Below are 18,771 nucleotides of genomic sequence, written 5' to 3'. Positions count from 1 at the left end.
CAATCCCTATCAAAGCTCCCACAACATTTTTCACAGAAATAGAAGAAAGAATCCTAAAGCTTATATGGAACAACAAAAGACCCTGAATACCAAAAGAACCCTGAGAAAGGATAACAAAGCTGGAGGCATTGCACACATTGATTTCAAAATATACTACAAAGCTATAGTAACCAAAACAGCATGGTACTGGCACAAAAACAGACACACAGATCAATGAAACAGAATCAAGAGCACAGAAATAAGCCCACATGTCTATGGAAAGCTGATTTTCAACAAGGGTGCCAAGAACATGCAATGGAGAATTCTAGTAGTCTCTCTTCAATAAATAGTATTGGAAAAACTGAACAGCCACATGCAAAAGAATAAAAGTAGACCATTGTCTTACACCATACACAAAAATTAACTCAAAATGGATTACAGAGTTGAATGTAAGACCTGAAACCAGGAAACTTATAGAAAAAAACATAGCCAGTATGCTCTTTGACAACTGTCTTAACAGCATATTTCCAAGCACCTTGTCTCCATGTCTGGCCAGACAAGGGAAACAATAGAAGAAATAAACAAATGGGATTACATCAAACTACAAATCTGCACAGCAAAGGAAACCATCAAGAAAACAAAAAGACAACCTAACAATTGGGAGAAGATATTTGAATATAATAGTTTAAGTGGTACATTTAGAACTTAGTTTTTCTTAGGTCATTAAATGTCATTTCCAAATATAATAAGTTTAATTATATATCTAGTAATGTTTGTGTTAAAATTTAAAACAATCGCACTTGGTCTTTGTTTAATGTCCTCTAAGCCCAAAAACATAATGAATTAAATTACCCCCCAAAATTTAAGCACTGTTTACAATAAATTTCACTTAAAGGATTCAAAGAAAAGTTACACACAAAAGCATCTATGGAATCAAATTCTCCTAAACATTTAAACACTCTTTATAAACTTGACTAATTGAATACTTTTAAACTTTTCAAGCTACAATCACAAATTTAATGGATCTGATTTCCCAAGACTTTCAAAGACCTTCACAGCATTTAAACAATTCCTGAAAGTTACTAAAGAAAACTGTATACACTTAATAAATCCAATGTTCTTTGTCATTCTAGCAAAATCAAATCAAACATAAATTTAGTTAATTCAGTTTACCTAATAATTCTCCACATTTCAAGTCAAATTAAGCAGATACTCTTAAATGTTTCAAACACCTTAAATAGTAGACATATTCAATATATGTATTTCAAGTACGTATTCAAATTCATGTTAAATAATATAATTATCTGAAAAACTTATCATCTTATGAGTAGATCTTACACAAAATTATCAATATAAGGTATAAAGGGTATACTCATCTGAAAAGAATTATCCTAAGGCCTCCAAAACTACTGGAGTTACAAATGTATGGTTATCAGAGATTCAAGATGAGCATTGTAGATTCAGGGGTATGGGTCAAAACTGCAAGATTGGAAAAGGGGAACATGGATGCTCCTCCCCAGAGTATTCAGCTCACCTTTCACGTTAACCAGTCAAACCCTTTCCAGGTTCTGCTGCTATGACAATAAATCTCTACAGTCCCCAGCTTTCAGCCAGGATAGAGTTTCACAACCCAGTTTCAATCCTTGTTGTTAGTGCCGCTAGGTTGATTCTGTTAGTGACTCTGTGCACAGCAGAGCAGAATTCTTCCTGGTCTTTTTATGCCAGTATCCACTTTCCAGCTGTCTATCATACAATGCTCCACTGCTATTCATGGCCAATTTCTTTCAGAAGTGGGTGGCCAAGACCTCCTTCCTAGTCTGTGTGGTCTGAAAGCTCCACTGAAACCCGTCCACCATGGGTGGACCCTACTGGTATTTGAAATACTGGTAGCATAGCTTTCAGCATCAAAACTACATGTGGCTGCCACAGTATGACAACCAACAGATGGGTGTTGTGGTTCTCTGACCAGGAAATGAACTTGGGCCGCAGCAGTGAGACCACCAAATCTTCACCATTAGACTAACAGCTTTCAATCCTAGTCTGACTCAATTCTTATCATAATCATTCTCTTACTTTTACTACCTGATTTGGGTAAGCAGAATTCTGCACTCACTCATCTGGGTAGTCACTGTCCTTTTTTCAGCCTGATTTGCCTTGAAGTGTCTGTATCGTCTTTGTAGTGTTCATTCACCCTTTCAACAACTGTTTATTGAGGGCTTATTATATGCCAGGCGCTGGAGATACAGCAATGAATAAAATTCCAGCTTCATGGTTCTTGCATCAAATAATATCAAGACAGAGATCATAAACAAAATTAAAAAGCCTTGTGTATATAGCATGTTAGAAGAGAATAAGTACTATGAGGAAAAAAATTAGTGAAGAAGGTGGTGAATGCCAGGGTTGGAAAGGGTTTAGCTTTAAATACGACACATAGGGAGGAATTTACAAGCAGGTAACATTTGAGCCTAAACTTGAAAAAGAAGAGGGAAGGAACCATGAGGCTGAGTGGATGGAGCAGGAGTGTTCCTAGCAGAGTGGACAGTTAATGCAGAGGTCCTGAATCACACGTGGCATGTCCTTGGAAGGTCAAGTAGACACACGTAGCTACAGCAGAGTAGGAAAGGGTGAAAGGAGGAGGAAAAGAGGACGGAGAGAGAAAGGGAGTTATAGAGGAGTGGCCAACCTCACAGAGTGAGATTTCGAGGGCCATGGTGAGGGTTCTGACTTTCCCTTGTGTGTTAACAGAATCACCCTGGCTGCTCATATGAGGAAAGCAGGATACGAGTTAAGAGGAATTGCAATAATCCAAGCAAGATACGATGGCGTCTTGCAAAGAAATGGTAGGAAGTTGGCATATATTCTGAAGGTGGAGCCAATATGATTTGCTGAGGGATTCAGTGAAAGGCGGTAAATAAAAGGATCAAAAAAATGGCTAACAGGTTTTGGCCAAAACAACTGAAAGAATTGAGTTGCCATTACCTGAGTGAGGAAGACTTTCTTATCTAATTGATACTTAATATTCATTCGTTGACAGCAGGCACAATGATAGATAGCCAGCCCTGGAGGTTTAGTGGTTAAAATTTGGTTCTCTCACCACTGTGGCCTGGGTTCATTTCCTGGTCAGGGAACCACACCACCCCTCTGTCGGTTATCATACTGTGGCAGCTGCATGTTGCTCAGATGCTGAAAGCTATGCCACCAGTATTTCAAATACCAGCAGGGTCACTCAGGTGAACAGGTTAAAGCAGAGCTTCCAGACTAAGACAGACTAGGAAAAAGGACCTGGCCACCCACTTCTAAAAAAAGTGGCCATGAAAACCCTACGAATAGCAGCAGAGCATTGTCTGATACAGCACCAGAAGGTGAGAAGATGGAGAAAAAAGACCAGCCAGGGTTCTGCTTTGCTGTACACAGGGTCACTAAGAGTCAGAATTAACTCAACAGTGTTATTGACAAACTCTGATAGATATCCGAGCATAAGTTACCTGAGATATTAACTAACTCTCCTCCTACTAGGAGTAAGAAAATCCAATAGGAAAGATGCATGAGAATTTTTTTTTTTTACTTTTTATTGAGATTAGGATAGTTTACAACCTTGTGAAATTTCAGTTGTACATTATTATTTGTCAGTCATATTGTAGGTGCACCACGTCACCTTTTGTGCCCCCCACCTTTCCCCTGGTAATCACTAAATAGTTCTCTTTGCCCATGTGTTTAACTTCCACATATGAATGAAATTGTACAGAGATTGTGTTTCTCTATCTGGCTTATTTCACTTAACACAATACCCTCAAGGCCCATCCATGTTGTTGTGAATAGAACGATTTTATCCTTTTTTATAGCTGAGTAGTATTCCATTGTGTGTGTGTGTGTGTGTGTGTGTGTGTGTGTACATATATATCTACTTTATCTTCTTTATGCAGTCATCAGTTGATGGGCACTTAGCTTGCTTCCACATCTGGGCTATTGTGAATAATGCCACAATGAACATAGGGGTGCATGGGTCTTTTTGAATTGCTGATTTCAAGTTCTTTGGATAGGTGCCCAGTAGTGGGATGGCTGGGTCATATGGCATTGCTTGTTTTAATTTTTTTGAGACATCTCCCTAGTGGCTGCACCAGTTTGCATTCTCACCAGCAGTGTATGAGGGTTCCTTTTTCTCCACAACCTCTCCAACATTTATTATTTTGTTTTCGTTATTTTAGCCATTCTAAGGGGTGTAAGGTGATATCTTAGAGTAGTTTTGATTTTCATTTTCCTGATGATCAGTGATGTTGCGCATCTTTTTATGTGCCTATTGGTCATCCATATATCTTCTTTGGAGAAGTGTCTGTTCATGCCCCTTGCCCATTTTTTGATCAGGTTGTCTGATTTTTTTGTTGTTGAGCTGCATGAGTTTTCATATATTATGGAGATTGCCGCTTTGTTGGATATATGATTTGCAAATATTTTTCCCAGTTGGTGGATTGCTTTTTTGTTTCAATTCTATTTTTCTTTGCCTTGTAGAAGCTCTTTTGTCTGATGAAGTCCCATTTATTTATTCGTTCTATTGTTTCCCTTGTAAGAGAAGACATGGTGTCCGAAAGTATCCTTTTAAGATTGATGTCAAAGAGTGTACTGTTTATATTTTCTTCAAGAAGTCTTACGGTTTGAAGTCTTACCTTTAAGTCTTGGATCCATTTTGAGTTTGTTTTTGTGAATAGTGTAAAAGAATGGTTGATTTTCATTCTTTTACATGTGGCTGTCCAGTTTTCCCAGTGCCATCTGTTGAAGAGTCTTTCTTTTCTCCCTTGTATGTTCTCAGCTCCTCGTTGAAGACTAGCTGTCCATAGATGTGTGGTTTTATTTCTAGGCTTTCAATTCTGTTCCATTGATCTTTGTGCCTGTTTTTGTACCGGTACCATGCTGTTTTGATTACTGTAGCCTTCTATTATATTTTGAAGTCGGGGATTGTGATGCCTTCAGTTTTATTCTTTTTTCTCAGGTTTGCTTTAACAATTTGGGGTCTTTTGTTGCCTCATATGAATTTTAGGATTCTTTGTTCTATTTCTGTAAAGAAGGTCCTTGGGATTCTGATTGGGATTGTGTTGAATCTGTAGATTGCTTTAGGTAGTATGGAGATTTTAACTATGTTTATTCTTCCAATCCATGTGCATGGAATCTGTTTCCATCTCTTTATGTCGTCATAAATTTCTTTCAGGAAAGTCTTGTAGTTTTCATTGTATAGGTCTTTCACTTCCTTGGTTAAATTTATTCCAAGATATTTTGTTCTTTTTGTTGCAATTTTGAATGGGATTCTGTTCTTGAGTTCTCTTTCTGTCACGTCCTTATTAGAATATAGAAATGCTACTGATTTATGTAAATTGGTTTTGTACCCTGCAACTTTGCCGTAGTTGTTGATTATTTCTAATAGTTTTCCAATGGATTCTTTGGGGCTTTCTATATATAAGATCATGTCATCTGCAAACAGTGAGAGTTTCACTTCTTCCTTGCCTATTTGGATTCCTTTTATTTCTTTTTCCTGCCAAATTGATCTGACCAAAACCTCCAGTACTATGTTGAATAAGAGTGGTGAGAGTGGACAGCCTTGTCTAGTTCCTGTTCTCAGAGGGATGGCTTTCAATTTTTCCCCTTTGAGTATGACATTGGTTGTGGGTTTGTATGGCCTTTATTATATTAGGTACTTTCCTTCTATACCCATTTTATTGAGAGTTTTTATCACAAATGGATGTTGGATCTTGTTGAATGCTTTCTCTGCGTCTATTGAGAGGATCATGTGGTTTTTGTTTCTCATTTTGTTAATGTGGTGTATCACGTTGATTGACTTGTGGATGTTGAATCATTTGTGTCCCTCGTATAAATCCCACTTGATCATGGTGTATGATCTTTTAAATGTATTGCTGTATTTGGTTTGCCAAATTTTGCTGAGAATTTTTGCATCTATGTTCATCTGTGATATTGGTATGTAGTTTTCCTTTTTTGTGTTTTCCTTGTTTGGTTTTGGGATCAGAGTGCGTTGACTTCTTAGAATGTGTTAGGAAGTGCTCCATCTTCCTCGATTTTCTGGAATATTTTGAGAAGGATAGGCATTATGCATGGGCATTTTTTATTGTTAAAATATAGTGCCATTAATTCAACTACAGGAATATCTATTAAATTCAGGGGAGAGAGGAAGGGGACAGATCTCTAAGCTGGGCTTGGAGAGACTAAAAGACATTCCAAGAGGAAAATATAGAATATTGAAAGGCAAAGACATTTGCAATAATGTGGTGTGTTTGTAGAAGTAAGTTGTTTAGAATTTCTGAGGATAAACAGAGCAGGGTAGCATGGAGGTATTTCATAGGGATGTCTGGCAGGCTAAAGAATTTAGACATTATCCTAGGGTTACAGGGAAACTTTAACATATTAGCGTGAGTGTGACATGATGGGATTGGTATGGGATTTGGACAGCAGTCTGCCACTCAGAGACAGATGCAGGTTTTCAGCTTTAGAAGATGAAAAAGCTAGCTCTTTGATGAGAATGTTAACGTTCTTGTTTCTCCTCCTATTGTTCACTGTCATGTGGGAAACACACCAGTGAGATGGAATTGGGGCAGAATCACACCCCAGTGACGAGATTCATCCTGCTGGGCCTCACAGACTACCCAGATGAAAAACAACTCCTCTTTGCCATCTTCCTGCTGATCTACTCCATGACTCTGGTGGGCAACCTCGGCATGATAGACATGATCCGTGCCAGCTCCACACTGCACACCCCCATGTACTTCTTCCTGAGTGTGCTCTCCTTCCTTGACATCTGCAATTCCTCTGTGTTTACTCCCAGGTTGCTGATCAGCTTCCTCACCACTGACCAGACCATCTCCTTTGCAGGTTGTGTGACCCAGATGGCCCTCATGACCCTCCATGGCACAGGGGAGTGTCTGCTCCTGGCCATCATGGCATATGACAGATTTGTAGCCATCTGCCACCCTCTCCTTTACCACATCATCATGTCCAAGCGCTTGTGTGTCCAGCTAGTGATGGTCACCTATGTTATGGGGGTGTTTATTGCAGCTCTGCAGACAGGGAATGCCTTCATCTTGCCCTACTGTGGTCCCAATGTCATTGATCACTACTCCTGTGACATCCCCCCCGTGCTCCAACTGGCCTGCTCAGACACCACGGTGGCCAATATCATCCTGCTCTTCTTTTCTGCCTTGGTCACTGTCCCCACAATCTCAGTGATCTTGGTCTCTTATGCCTACATCCTGGTCACAATCTATAAGATGAGGTCCCTGGAGGCCCAGCACAAGGCCTTCTCCACCTGTGCCTCCCACCTCGCTGCCCTCTCCCTCTTCTATGTTCCTGTGTTCCAACCCAACCCTGAAAGTTCTTCAGCCTCTAACAAGATCCTCTCTGTGTTCTACACCATTGTGATACCCATGCTGAACCCCTTGGTGTACAGCCTAAGGAATAAAGATGTCAAGGCCGCTGTTCAACTTAGGGTTCTTAACTTCAGCAGACAAGGAATTTGTTAGGAAGTTATCTGGCAGCTCATTAAATAGACTACTAGAGAACCCAGCCAAGACAGGAACCAAGAAAGGTGAAGCACAGCTAAGAACCCGCCATAAGAATGGTCTGTACAGAGCGCCACCATAGGGAGTACCACCTCTGGGCATTCTCTGTTGTGACAGCTGGCACTGCTGTCCCTGCACTTTCACCACTGCTAAGCTTTTGGACAAAACCACCTACACTAGCCACTGCACTACCCTCTGTAGCATCCAATCATATATCATTTCTAACAGATCTTAAACCTTTTCATCATTCCCTGAAGTTAAAGTCATAGGCAGGAGCATTCACCTGTTGGGTAGCACAAATATTCTACATCCATTAACATACTACATCCAGCATGGATATCTTACAAGCACTGATATCCTACATCCACACTTCTATCTTTCAGAGCATTGGGATGTGGAAATGCAATCTTCTCTCACTTCAGAAGAAGGAGCTAGATTCTATCTTCCTCCTGTCTTGAAAGTTTCCAGATATAGAAAGGATCATTGCATGCCCAACAGTGAAAATGACATATGTCAACCAGAGAAACCTTCCCTACAGGGTTCTATGGGGAATGTTGTCCTTCTGAATACATGATATTGGAGAAATGGTCCATGTGGTGTTTGAGTGTAGAAAAGAAATAGTGGTCACTTGACTTTGTGGGAGAGAATGGAGCCTCGAGTATAGAAACCTCCACTACAATTAGCTGGGGACCAGAATATTCTCTACAGCAATAGTGAGCTATCATTTCTATATAAATGGCCAAATTAAACAAAATTAAATGCTGAAAGGCCTATTATTTTTTTCAGTCAAAATCAAATTACCTTTATGCCGTTAGACAAAACCTTCCCTTATTGTAATAGAAATCAATCTTACTAATTTAAGAGAGGAAAAAGGGAAGTGGAATTTATTATGAAACACAGATGTCAGTGAAGTTCAATATATTTTTGAGATTCAAATAAAATTGGCTTGAACCCTGTTCCATGTGTGGTAGAATACCAAGATCCCTACCAACCTGTCTGCGGAATGTGAAGCATTAGGGGTGGGCTGTAAATGGCTTATATTTTACCTGATTACCTCTAGCTTCAGGTTCCTAAATCCACTGAATTTCTTTAGCTTATGAATCATCAGGGGAGGGGGAAAAGCATGGGGCTAGGAATGTGGACAGTATAAAATGGGGAAGAGAGAAAAACAAAACCTATCGCAGGTCCTGTGGGGAGGGAAAAAGAGGAGGTTTAGGCAGATTGGGTTGAGACACCACAGCTGGACTTGAGCCTACTGAAGAAGAGAAGCAATTGCATCACTACCAGACAAAAGCTCTGTGTTCACCTGTTACTCCACAGATGTCAAAGTGAAATAACACTTTCTCAGAAAATTAAATAATCCATGGTGAACTTGTTGATCAATGCTTAATGATGATATCAAAATCATCTCCTGGCTTTATTTACAGGTTTGAGGTCTTTTTTCTTAACATGCTCTATTAGTCGGTGTTCTCCAGGGAAATAGAACCAATAGGATATATAGAGAGATATAGAGATAGATAGTGTGTGTGAATACATACATATGCATATATATACAGAGAGAGAGAGAGAGACAGAGAGAGAGAGCCAGAGAGAGAAATTATAGAATCTGCCATCTGCAAGCTAAAGAACCAGGACAGTCAGTGATATAATTCAGTCTGAATACAATGGCTTGAAAACTGGAGGATCAATTGTGTAAATCCTGGCAGGAGTCTGAAGCCTTGAGAACCAGAAGCACTGGTGTCCGAGGGCAGGAGAAGATGTATGCTTTCACCAGTAGAATACACAGAAGTGACAACATTCTAGTTCCAGGCCTAGCCTTAAACAGGACTGTTGGTTTCTACTTCCTCCATCTTGGAAACCTGCTCTGAGACCACTATGCTGTGAAGAAGCCCAGCTTGCCATGTGGAAAGGCCACAAAGAAAAGCACTAAGCGCCAGACATTGAATAAGGCCTCCTTTGCCTTCCAGGACTGCCCAGTTACCAATTGCATAAAGCTGAGTGAGTCAGTCTACACCATACAGAGGAGAAGAACAATTTATCCCAAGCCATGCCTGAACTCCTAACCCATAGAATTGTGAGAAATAACAAATTGTTGTAGTTTTAAGATACTACAAGTTAGGGAGTTTTCTTATGTGGCAAGATATAACCAAAATAACCCCTAATGGATCCTCCTTGAATTATTTTGAATTTAATCCCCAAAACTTGTGGGGTCCTCTGTGGTGGCTTCATCAGGCTTAGTTTCCATGCCTGTGCAGTCTTGTCCAGTCTCACTATCATTTTTCCTTAGGGAGGCACCACATCCTTGAGGTTCAGAGCATGGGCTTTGGAGACACCCAGACATAGGACTGGATTCCAGCTCTGTCACATAAAGCTGTGTGACCTTGGTCTCTTTATCTGAAAAACAGACATGTGAATATTAATTACCTTGTAAGGTGGTTTGTGAAGATTAGAATAGATTTAATGCCTACAAAATTCTCAGAATGGTGCCAGGTTCTAATTAGCATTCAGCACACATTAGCTGTTGTTAATAGTCGTCCTTATACTGAATAGTTTCTCTAACCTGTGTTAGTCTATTCTTTTATCTCCCTTATTATTTCTATCCAGTGGAGAAAGTTTAGTGAAGCCACAAATCACAAACCAATGAGGGTGGCAGGATCTACCATCAAAGAACCATAGTTCTCCATGAAGAGAAACTCCAAGGCCTGGAGAAAAATGGTGAGATGTATGGCCTTTCTAAGTCTCTCATTCTACCATGCTAGTCCCTCATTTCCTTTTCCCCAGGCCTAGTAGTCACTGAGAAATCACATGCTCCTAAATACAGCCAAGACCTATTAGGTAATAAAGCTACCTACTGGCCTACCCAACCATGCTCTCAAATTTAATTATTTTTCTTTCCCCATGAACTAGAAATGCTGGGACAGAAAAATCTAAATACACAAGAACATATGATGAAACAGAAGTTACATGGGTTATGGAATCAGACAGGACTAACTTCTAAATCTGGTTTTGCAACATACAATCTGTCATAATTTGTAAACAAGAAAGTAGTGTGAAGATTAAATACTTATATGGTAAAAAATCCTAGCATATACATGGCTTAGAGTAGATGCTCATTTGATACTAGTTTCTCCACTTCTTCTAGCTTGAGTCATTCTGGGCATTAAAAGGGCGTTGGCTGCTGGTATCGGTGATGCAATCATGCAGAATGATATCATCTTTCCCTTCTGTTGCCCCAGCATGATTAATCACTATTTCTATGACCTCTGCTCCTCTGCCCAAGCTCCAACTTACCTGTGCTGACATTGCCAAGGTTAAGGCCATCCTTTTCCTTTGTTCTGATTATCCTCTTCACCATGGCCATACCATTTTGAAATAGCCTAATCTGTCTGATTACCCTCTTCACCATCACTGTCAGCTTGGTCACCTTTAGAAGGATGCATTCCCTGAAAGATCAAAGGAAAGCTCTTCCCATCTATGCCTTTCATCTGACCATCATCTCCCTCGTCTACCATTGTGTTCATATATGTTCAGCCAAGCTCTCACAGTCTCAACGTGATGGACCAAACTCTGCAGTCCTGTAGGAGGGTAGAGCTAGGATGAGTTATCAGACCCTGGAGAGTAGAGTGGTGACTCTAAAAAAGGACGAGCCGAGGGCCAAAGACCAGAAGAAGAAAGCTTTGATTTCAAAACCTTGGTCTAGGTAAGAAAGGCATTATATTTGGGCTTCTGTATTTATTGCATCATGTTTAACACCAAAAGTCTAGTTTCCATCTGTCACCATACATATAATGATGTACACTTGAAATTTACACAATGTTATAAACCAATGTGACCTCAATAAAATAATTTTTAAAAAATAAGGAAAGCATCATCATGAATGAATTCAGGGTCAGACATGAAGTTAGATGACAGGTGATGCCCTTGGGGGCAAGAGAAACATTGGATTCCTGTCCTTGAGGCCCCTGGAAGTCAAAACTGGTTCATGAAGAGCCAGACTCAAGAGTGAAGGGGTCTTTCCAGATCCCTCCAGCCTCCTAATTATACACAAATTTGTTTAGAGTTAAACATCTTTGAAGACCCCTCCTCTTGTATCCTGGTGCCTGACATGGACCTCTCTTCTACATCTCTATTGCCGTGGATAAAAGACAATGGCCAAAGAGAACTTCATAGCCTGCAGTGAAGTATACTCTTTTCCAACACCTGTTTCCTCACCAGTCCTTGTTTTTCCATGAGCTCTCCACTCCCAGGAACAGCATGCAGACACAAGAACATTTGTCACTGGGGCAGTGCTGAATTATTCATACAGAGTTACATTCCTACAGACTCTGCTCACCATTGTTATCTGACTGTGTATCTTGCCTCCTCACATAAACTGCAGGCCAGAAACAGGAACCAAACCTCATTCTTCATTTCACCCCCCACTGAATCTAGCACAGTGCTTGGTACTTAATCAGAGGTTAAGGCATATTTATTTATATATATTTCACCTCTTCTTCTTTGGATTTTAGGCAGCAGATGATAAAAAGAATATCAGTTGTTGTTACACTATAAGGTTCAGGACTTTAATGAAACACTACTGCTCCCTGAATAGCTAATATTTATTGAACATACATTATGTGCCAGGCATTTTGGCAGGCACATCATACACACTATTTCATTTAATCCTCATAAGAGCTCTATGATTAGGTTATGCCTTTTCCTCATATGCCATATATGAGGAAACTAAGAGTCTAAGGTCATCTACAGGTCATAATTGGTAGAGCCAGGTCCAGCTCATTCCAAAGCCTATGCTCTACTCTAGTGCTTAAAACCCCTAGGGTTTTTGTAGAAAATGATGCAACAAGTTTACATTTCTATTATTTCCAAGAATGACAAAGAGCTGCTCCCATGATTTCTACCAGGGCCCAGCTTCTATTAACCCCTCAGAGTCTTGATTTCTACCAGGAGTTTTCAGTTTCTTCAGAGCATGTGAAGAGAAGCTTGGAAAAGGACAAATAAAATGGGATGGAAGGGTCAGAGAGAATTAGGAAATGAAAGGCCCTTGGTGCCTCTGCCTTGGCCCTTCCCCTCTTGCCAGAAAAGAAAGGCCCCAACTAGCTAAAACAGTTACCTTTTCCTCCATCCTTTCCTGTGTTCCATCTTAATGCTAGCATGTAGTTTTCTTTGTGAGTCACAGCAAATAATGAAACCACTTTGTCTTCTTAGGCAAGTCCAGGCTGGTTTCAAGAGGACAAGCAGTCATTCAGTTTGGTTGAATAAAAAACTTGAGGCTTGGAGAAGAAGTGATGTTTCTTAAAGTAGCCCAACTTTAGCACCTCTCACCAAAATAAAAAAGGGTCTATTGTCCCAGAATCTCAATTTTTCCTGGTGAAAAAGGAGATATTTAGAAAAGGTGATCTATATAAGGTATCTTCCAGTCCTGACGTTCACATGAACTCTGAACCCTCTTGGCAGTACGAGTGAGCCTATATACTGATAAAAGATATACTGATGAGAGAAACTCCCTTAGCGTGCTTTTCTTCTTGATTATCATCATTAGAGAAATAAAAATGGCCAAAGTAAAAATCAAAATGTCTTCAAAAAAAAAAAAAAAAGAAAAAACAGGAAGCAAAATGTCCTCAAATAACCCTGGGGAAAGAATAGATTGTCAGCCAATAACTCTTCAAAAGACCACCAGAAATCCTGTTGCTCAACCAAAGCTAACTTTACTAGACCTACCGTAATACTGTAATAAGAAAGAATACAGAATCTTAGTAGTGTCTCAAAAAGAGGAAATCAATGGAAGATATTTACCGAGTTTGGGGGTCTGGACTCAAGCTGTTTAAGGTGGATCTTTCAAGCCAAGATGCAGATCAGGATGGGACAAAATTTAGGTCATTTTGGTTTGGGATTGGCAGATGTAGATAGGGAAGGACCTGAAAACAAACTTTGATAAGTAAACTATTGTTTGTTGAGAAAATGGTTTGCCCAGGTGAATAATCTATTGTCCTGATAGGGGAGTTGTTTGGCCAGAGGAGCAAGCTATTTGTTCAAAGAAATTGACTTGCAAGAATTTCATGAAGCAATGAGTGAAGTTATTTATTGGTTTACAGTCACATCTTCCTAGGCCTGAATTTCCTGGAACAATTAGTTGTCATGTTACCACGGGTAGTCTCCGTTCTCAGTCCCTATAGTTAAGCCATGTGGGTATAGATGATTGCCCTTCTCAAGTTCAACTTACTATTTTAAAAAACCAGTATGAGATACTATTCTATTCCCATGGAAACAGAACTTTACTTTACTTCCTCCCTCCAATGACATTCTACTTGGGCTATGATGCTGCATATTTCTCCCGCCCTGCCCCACAGAGTGAGCAGACGCAGTTAGCAGGGAAATAGTTTCAGCTGGAGAAGAGCTCATTGCCACATGTAGATAGTCTATCTGTGCCCTGGATGGTTAATGAATCATCAACTTTCATCCAAAAGAACAGCAGTACAGTAGTATGGCAGTACTGGGTAATTTAAAGAAATATTTTTTATTTAGAATGACCAAGTCTCCAGCCCCAGATTTCACTGGCTGTATCTAACTCTTGGCAAGCACTTTCCCTCTCTGGACCACTTTTCCCACTCCCAAACATCTTGAAATAGATGTTCCCCGAGGATCCTTTCAACTCCAGCTTTCTGAGATTTTTTCACTTGGCCCTTCTTATGTATATCTACCTTTGATCAAAAAAATATGTGAATGGGGCCAGCTCCATGGCTGAGTGGTTAAGTTCCCACACTTCGCTTAAGTGGCCGAGGCTTCCGCCAGTTTGGATCCTGGGCACGGACATGGCACCACTCATCAAGCCATGCTGAGGCAGCATCCCACATGCACAACTAGAAGGACCCACAACTAGAAATATACAACTATGTACCAGGGGGTCTTTGGGGAGAAAAAGGAAAAATAAAATCTTAAAAAAAAAAAAAAAGATGTGAAGACAATAAAGGGCATCCATTTGGCTGCTTGTGTAGCCCTTACACAGGTTTCCCTGTTGGGATTTTCTTCAAAAGCATATCATCTAAGACCACGGACATACAATACTCAGAACAGAACTACCATGATATCATATACAAGCAAGTATAAAGGCTCATAGCAGGTTATTGTCTTTCCCATTTACCATCAAGTAACAAGAAAGCATAGATTTTTGGTTCTGTGTCTCTCCACTTCCTGGAGGATCCTGCCAGCTGTCACAACTGGTATATAAGAAATCAATATTTCGGGGGCCAGCCCAGTGGCACAGCAGTTAAGTTCACACGTTCTGCTTTAGCGTCCCAGGGTTCGCTGGTTGGGATCCTGGGTGCAGGTGTGGCACTGCTTGGCACGCCATGCTGTGGTAGGCATCCCACATATAAGGTAGAGGAAGATAGGCATGGATGTTAGCTCAGGGCCAGTCTTCCTCAGCAACAAGAGGAGGATTGGCAGCAGTTAGCTCAGAGCTAATCTTCTTCTGCTTCAAAAAAAAAGAAATCAATATTTCACTTCTGAGTGAGCTTTTCATGAAAGAATTGCTGATCAGTGTACCTAAGGAGAGAGAAAGAGACTGCTCCCAGGTAACAGCAGGTTTCCTTACTGGTTGTGCTTGCTTACTAACAAGTAAGTTAGTTTGGCAGAACTTGTAAGTTTGGAAGTTTTTGGTCCAAGACTTTCTTTCATTGCAACACATCACCTGTGAATCAGGTTTGCAAGAAGAAGGTTACAGAACCTGCCACTAACAACTAGAACCTTCTCATATTAAAAGTAAATAAAATGAAGGCCTTAGGTCAGTAAGTTAGACACAGGCTCAGTAAGTAAGAAGAAGCCATTCCTCAGAGGAGACAGGAAGGAGCCCTATCTGCAAGGCATGGATGAACTGAGTTAGGATAGATGAAATAGTACGGGGGCCATATCCAAGAAAAGAAGTTTGCCCTTGATGAATATGTCAAGCAGTTAAAACTGCTGTATTAACAAACAACATGCAAATCTCATTGTTTTGCAAGAGCAATCAGTTTATTTCTCACTCATGTTTACATCCATTGTGACTCAGTGGTGAGTCTGCTCCTTTTCAGTCCAAGACAGGCTGATGTAAGAGAAAGCCCTGTATCTTGAACATGACTGGTGACCCAGCAGGTGGGAAACAGGGGAGGTAGGGGACCATGAGGTGGCTTCTAGATTTCTATGCTTAGAATGGCACAAACCACTTCCATTCATACTCTCAGGGCCAAACCCAGTCATGTGGCTAAGCTTCATTTATATGAGAAAAGAGAATGGATAAGAATTCTTATCTGAGAGTCACATGGAGGAGCATTGACATCATAATAAAATCTACCACAAAGAGGCTGAAGGGGGCTATTGCACGTTCATAAGTAGGGAATTGGCACAATGAAGGGGGAAATTGTGAGAAAGATGTGTCAGACTACTTGTGCAGGTTGGAACTCAGTGGGGAAGGTCAGAGGACACAGCCTTGTTTCACTTCTACCAGTGAGATTCATCAGGTCTCTCCCAAGTGAATAAACCCCCTCTCACCTGCAGGAAACCTGAGCAATCCAGTCTCTCATCTGCTGAGGCTCTCTCCCTGATCAGTAGTCTAGGGACTGAATTTCTTTCACACAAACAAGTCATTTGCCTCACAAGGCCCTTAACTTTGCATGGTGATGTCCCCCGAGATTATGAAACCCAAAGTGCCAGGCTCCCCAAGGAGAAAGCCAATTTCTTCCTTCCCAGCCTGGAAAAAGTCTCTCTACACCCTGTTCTCATTGGGCTTGGTTCTCTACCCTCTACCTTGAGGTGTCTGTTAGAGAGTTAATTATAAGAGTGAAGAGTTGAAAATTCCTTATTGTTAACCAATGGGAAATAGTTAAGTAAATAATGGTACACATACACAGCAAAATAACATGCAGCCATTAAATACAAGGATGTAGGCTATTATTTATTGATTGATTCGGAAAAATGTCCACGGCATCTTGCTGAGTGGGAAAGTAAATAACAGCATAGCTTACATAGTATGATTCTGTTTATGGAAAATTATAGAAGACTCACCAACTCGCATCTTCTGCGATGGTGGGATTTCAGATTATACTTTCTTCTTGGTTCTTTTCTGTGTTGGTTAAATTTTTTACAATGTTTAGTATGTGTTATTTTTTTCAAAGACAATAAAGCTATTTTGGAGAAGAAAAGAATTATGTTTTTTTGAGGTGGAGAGATGTGTTTTCAGTATTGTTAAATGAATAAAACAATTATGATATAATTCTAGTATTGTGTGTCTGTGTGTATATATATCTCAAAAAAATACAATCAAGCATGCTTCCCAGGGATATTCTGATGACAAAAGGAAATAAGAATTGGGGAAATCACATCTAGACCCTCCAAGGCCAAGCGTATGTTGCTATTATTAGCACTTTCAGTCACTTCCTGTGAGACCTAAGGATTATGTTGACATGTTCCCCAGTGTACAACTTGGCCTTGAGAGACTTTTGAGTCTCAACAACCTGAAAAGAGAGGTCTGCAAGGCACAAACACTATAAATAAAGAAGGTCTGTCCTAACATTTGATGGAGACTCCCTGCTCCTCAGGGGTTCCCAGACAACCCTCACCAAGATCTCTCTAGCATCCCTTAGAGACAAACTCCAGTTCCAGGTCTGCTCTTGGGAGAACTAGTCACAAATTCTCACTGACTCTAGGGGTCAGGATGAAAAAAGCCAGATGAATCTTAAGACAGGAGCCTTCCCAGCAACAAAGAATTTCAAAGCTTTGTTACACTGAGAGATTCTCTTAAGAAGCTGATCAAAGACAATCAATGTAAAGGGAGAGAAACATCCCAAGAGGTCTCCAACAACAAGGCTCATGGATGGATGGTCTCTGCTCAACCATAGGTAAGTGGGCTGAGGGGCAGAATCCTCTTACCAGTAAGGGCTTAGACTCCTTTACGCTCCCTTCCCCATAAACCATGCTCAAACTGTTCAAATCTGATCATCATCCCCAGAATTTAGGTAAATAGGAAAAAAAAGGAGAACTCTCAAGCAGTGTGCAGTAAATTTGAAATTAATTTCCATAGGGTTCTTCCCTGGGGCCTCTTGTCCTACTAGCTTTACATTGTATACCAGAGACCTTGGAGTTCACCCTGATAATTGCTCTCCTCTTCACGCTGGCATCTTCAGTCCATTGTCAATTCCAGACATATTTAATCCAAACATCTCTCAAATCCATTTACCACTGTCTGTCTCTACTACCCCTACTCTAGTTTAAGCTGTGAATCCCCCCTGTATGATTTCAATAGCCTCCCAACAAATCTTCCCCATCCGTTGACCCTCTTCCAATAATTTCTCCACAACTACATTCAGAGTGATATTGTCAAAAAGCAAATATGACTACTTCATCCTCCTAGTGAAAACTCTTTAATTGCATCTCACAGAAGACAAATTCCTTAACGTGGTCTAGAGTACTGGATAATCATGTAAGCTCTAGACCCTGATGATCTGAATTCAAGCCCCAGCTCTGTTACATACTAGCTGAGTCTTTCAGCAAGTTCCTTAACTTCTTTGTGCCTTGGTTATCTCTTAAGAAAAATGAAGATTTCAAAAGTACATCTCATAAGGCTGTTGAGAGGATCAAATGCAATTAAAGGTGTTTGGAACACTGCCTGGCACACAGTCGATATACAATAAACATATTCTGAACAACTGAAAACATCCAATGACTCTCAAACCTCCATCTCCTACACAGAACTCCCTCCTAAGCTTCAAAACAGCATACCTACCTACCTCCTGGACCTGTGTACTTGACTCTCCCAAACTACCATGTCCATCCTTAAACCTGTTACCGTTGGAGAGAATGACACAACTATTCACCCTGTCACCCAAACTGGGAACCTGGATGTCATCCCTGACCCTTCTTCACCCTATACAACCAATTAATGTGTAAGTACTAATAAATCCATCTCCTAAATATTTATCTAATGTTTCCAGTTCTTAAACTCTCTGAGGGCAAAGATCTCGTCTATGTTGATCACCAGTGTGTCTCCAGTATTAATAACAAAACTTATCTATTTGTGAGTCAATAAAATAACAGTACCTTAGCCAAGACAACTATGATCAGTTACCTAATGTAGCTCCCTGCCTCCTCTCTTTCTTTAAAGTCATTTTTCCAGCTTAGTCTGACCATGTCACCATCCTGCTTAAAATACTTCAACTGCTCCCCACTTATAGGACTCTGCTCTGAAAGCCATCCTCCAGAAGCTGGG

General features: G+C 40.4%; 1 protein-coding gene across 1 annotated transcript; it reads left to right on the top strand.

Annotated features, from left to right (window-relative positions):
* Window positions 1-6,560: 6,560 nt before the first annotated feature.
* On the top strand, window positions 6,561-7,496 carry LOC124228390 (olfactory receptor 1020-like). The gene has a single exon (XM_046642841.1). The coding sequence runs from the start codon at window positions 6,561-6,563 to the stop codon at window positions 7,494-7,496; it is 936 nt and encodes a 311-aa protein (XP_046498797.1).
* Window positions 7,497-18,771: the final 11,275 nt, after the last annotated feature.

Source organism: Equus quagga, chromosome 17 (genome assembly GCF_021613505.1).
Source record: "Equus quagga isolate Etosha38 chromosome 17, UCLA_HA_Equagga_1.0, whole genome shotgun sequence".
Classification (NCBI taxonomy): Eukaryota; Metazoa; Chordata; class Mammalia; order Perissodactyla; family Equidae; genus Equus; species Equus quagga.
This window is presented reverse-complemented; position numbering and strand designations above follow the sequence as displayed.

Bases quoted from the DNA above. Each gene is read 5' to 3' on its own strand.
- LOC124228390 (XM_046642841.1), top strand. From the start codon at position 6,561: ATGGAATTGGGGCAGAATCACACCCCAGTGACGAGATTCATCCTGCTG.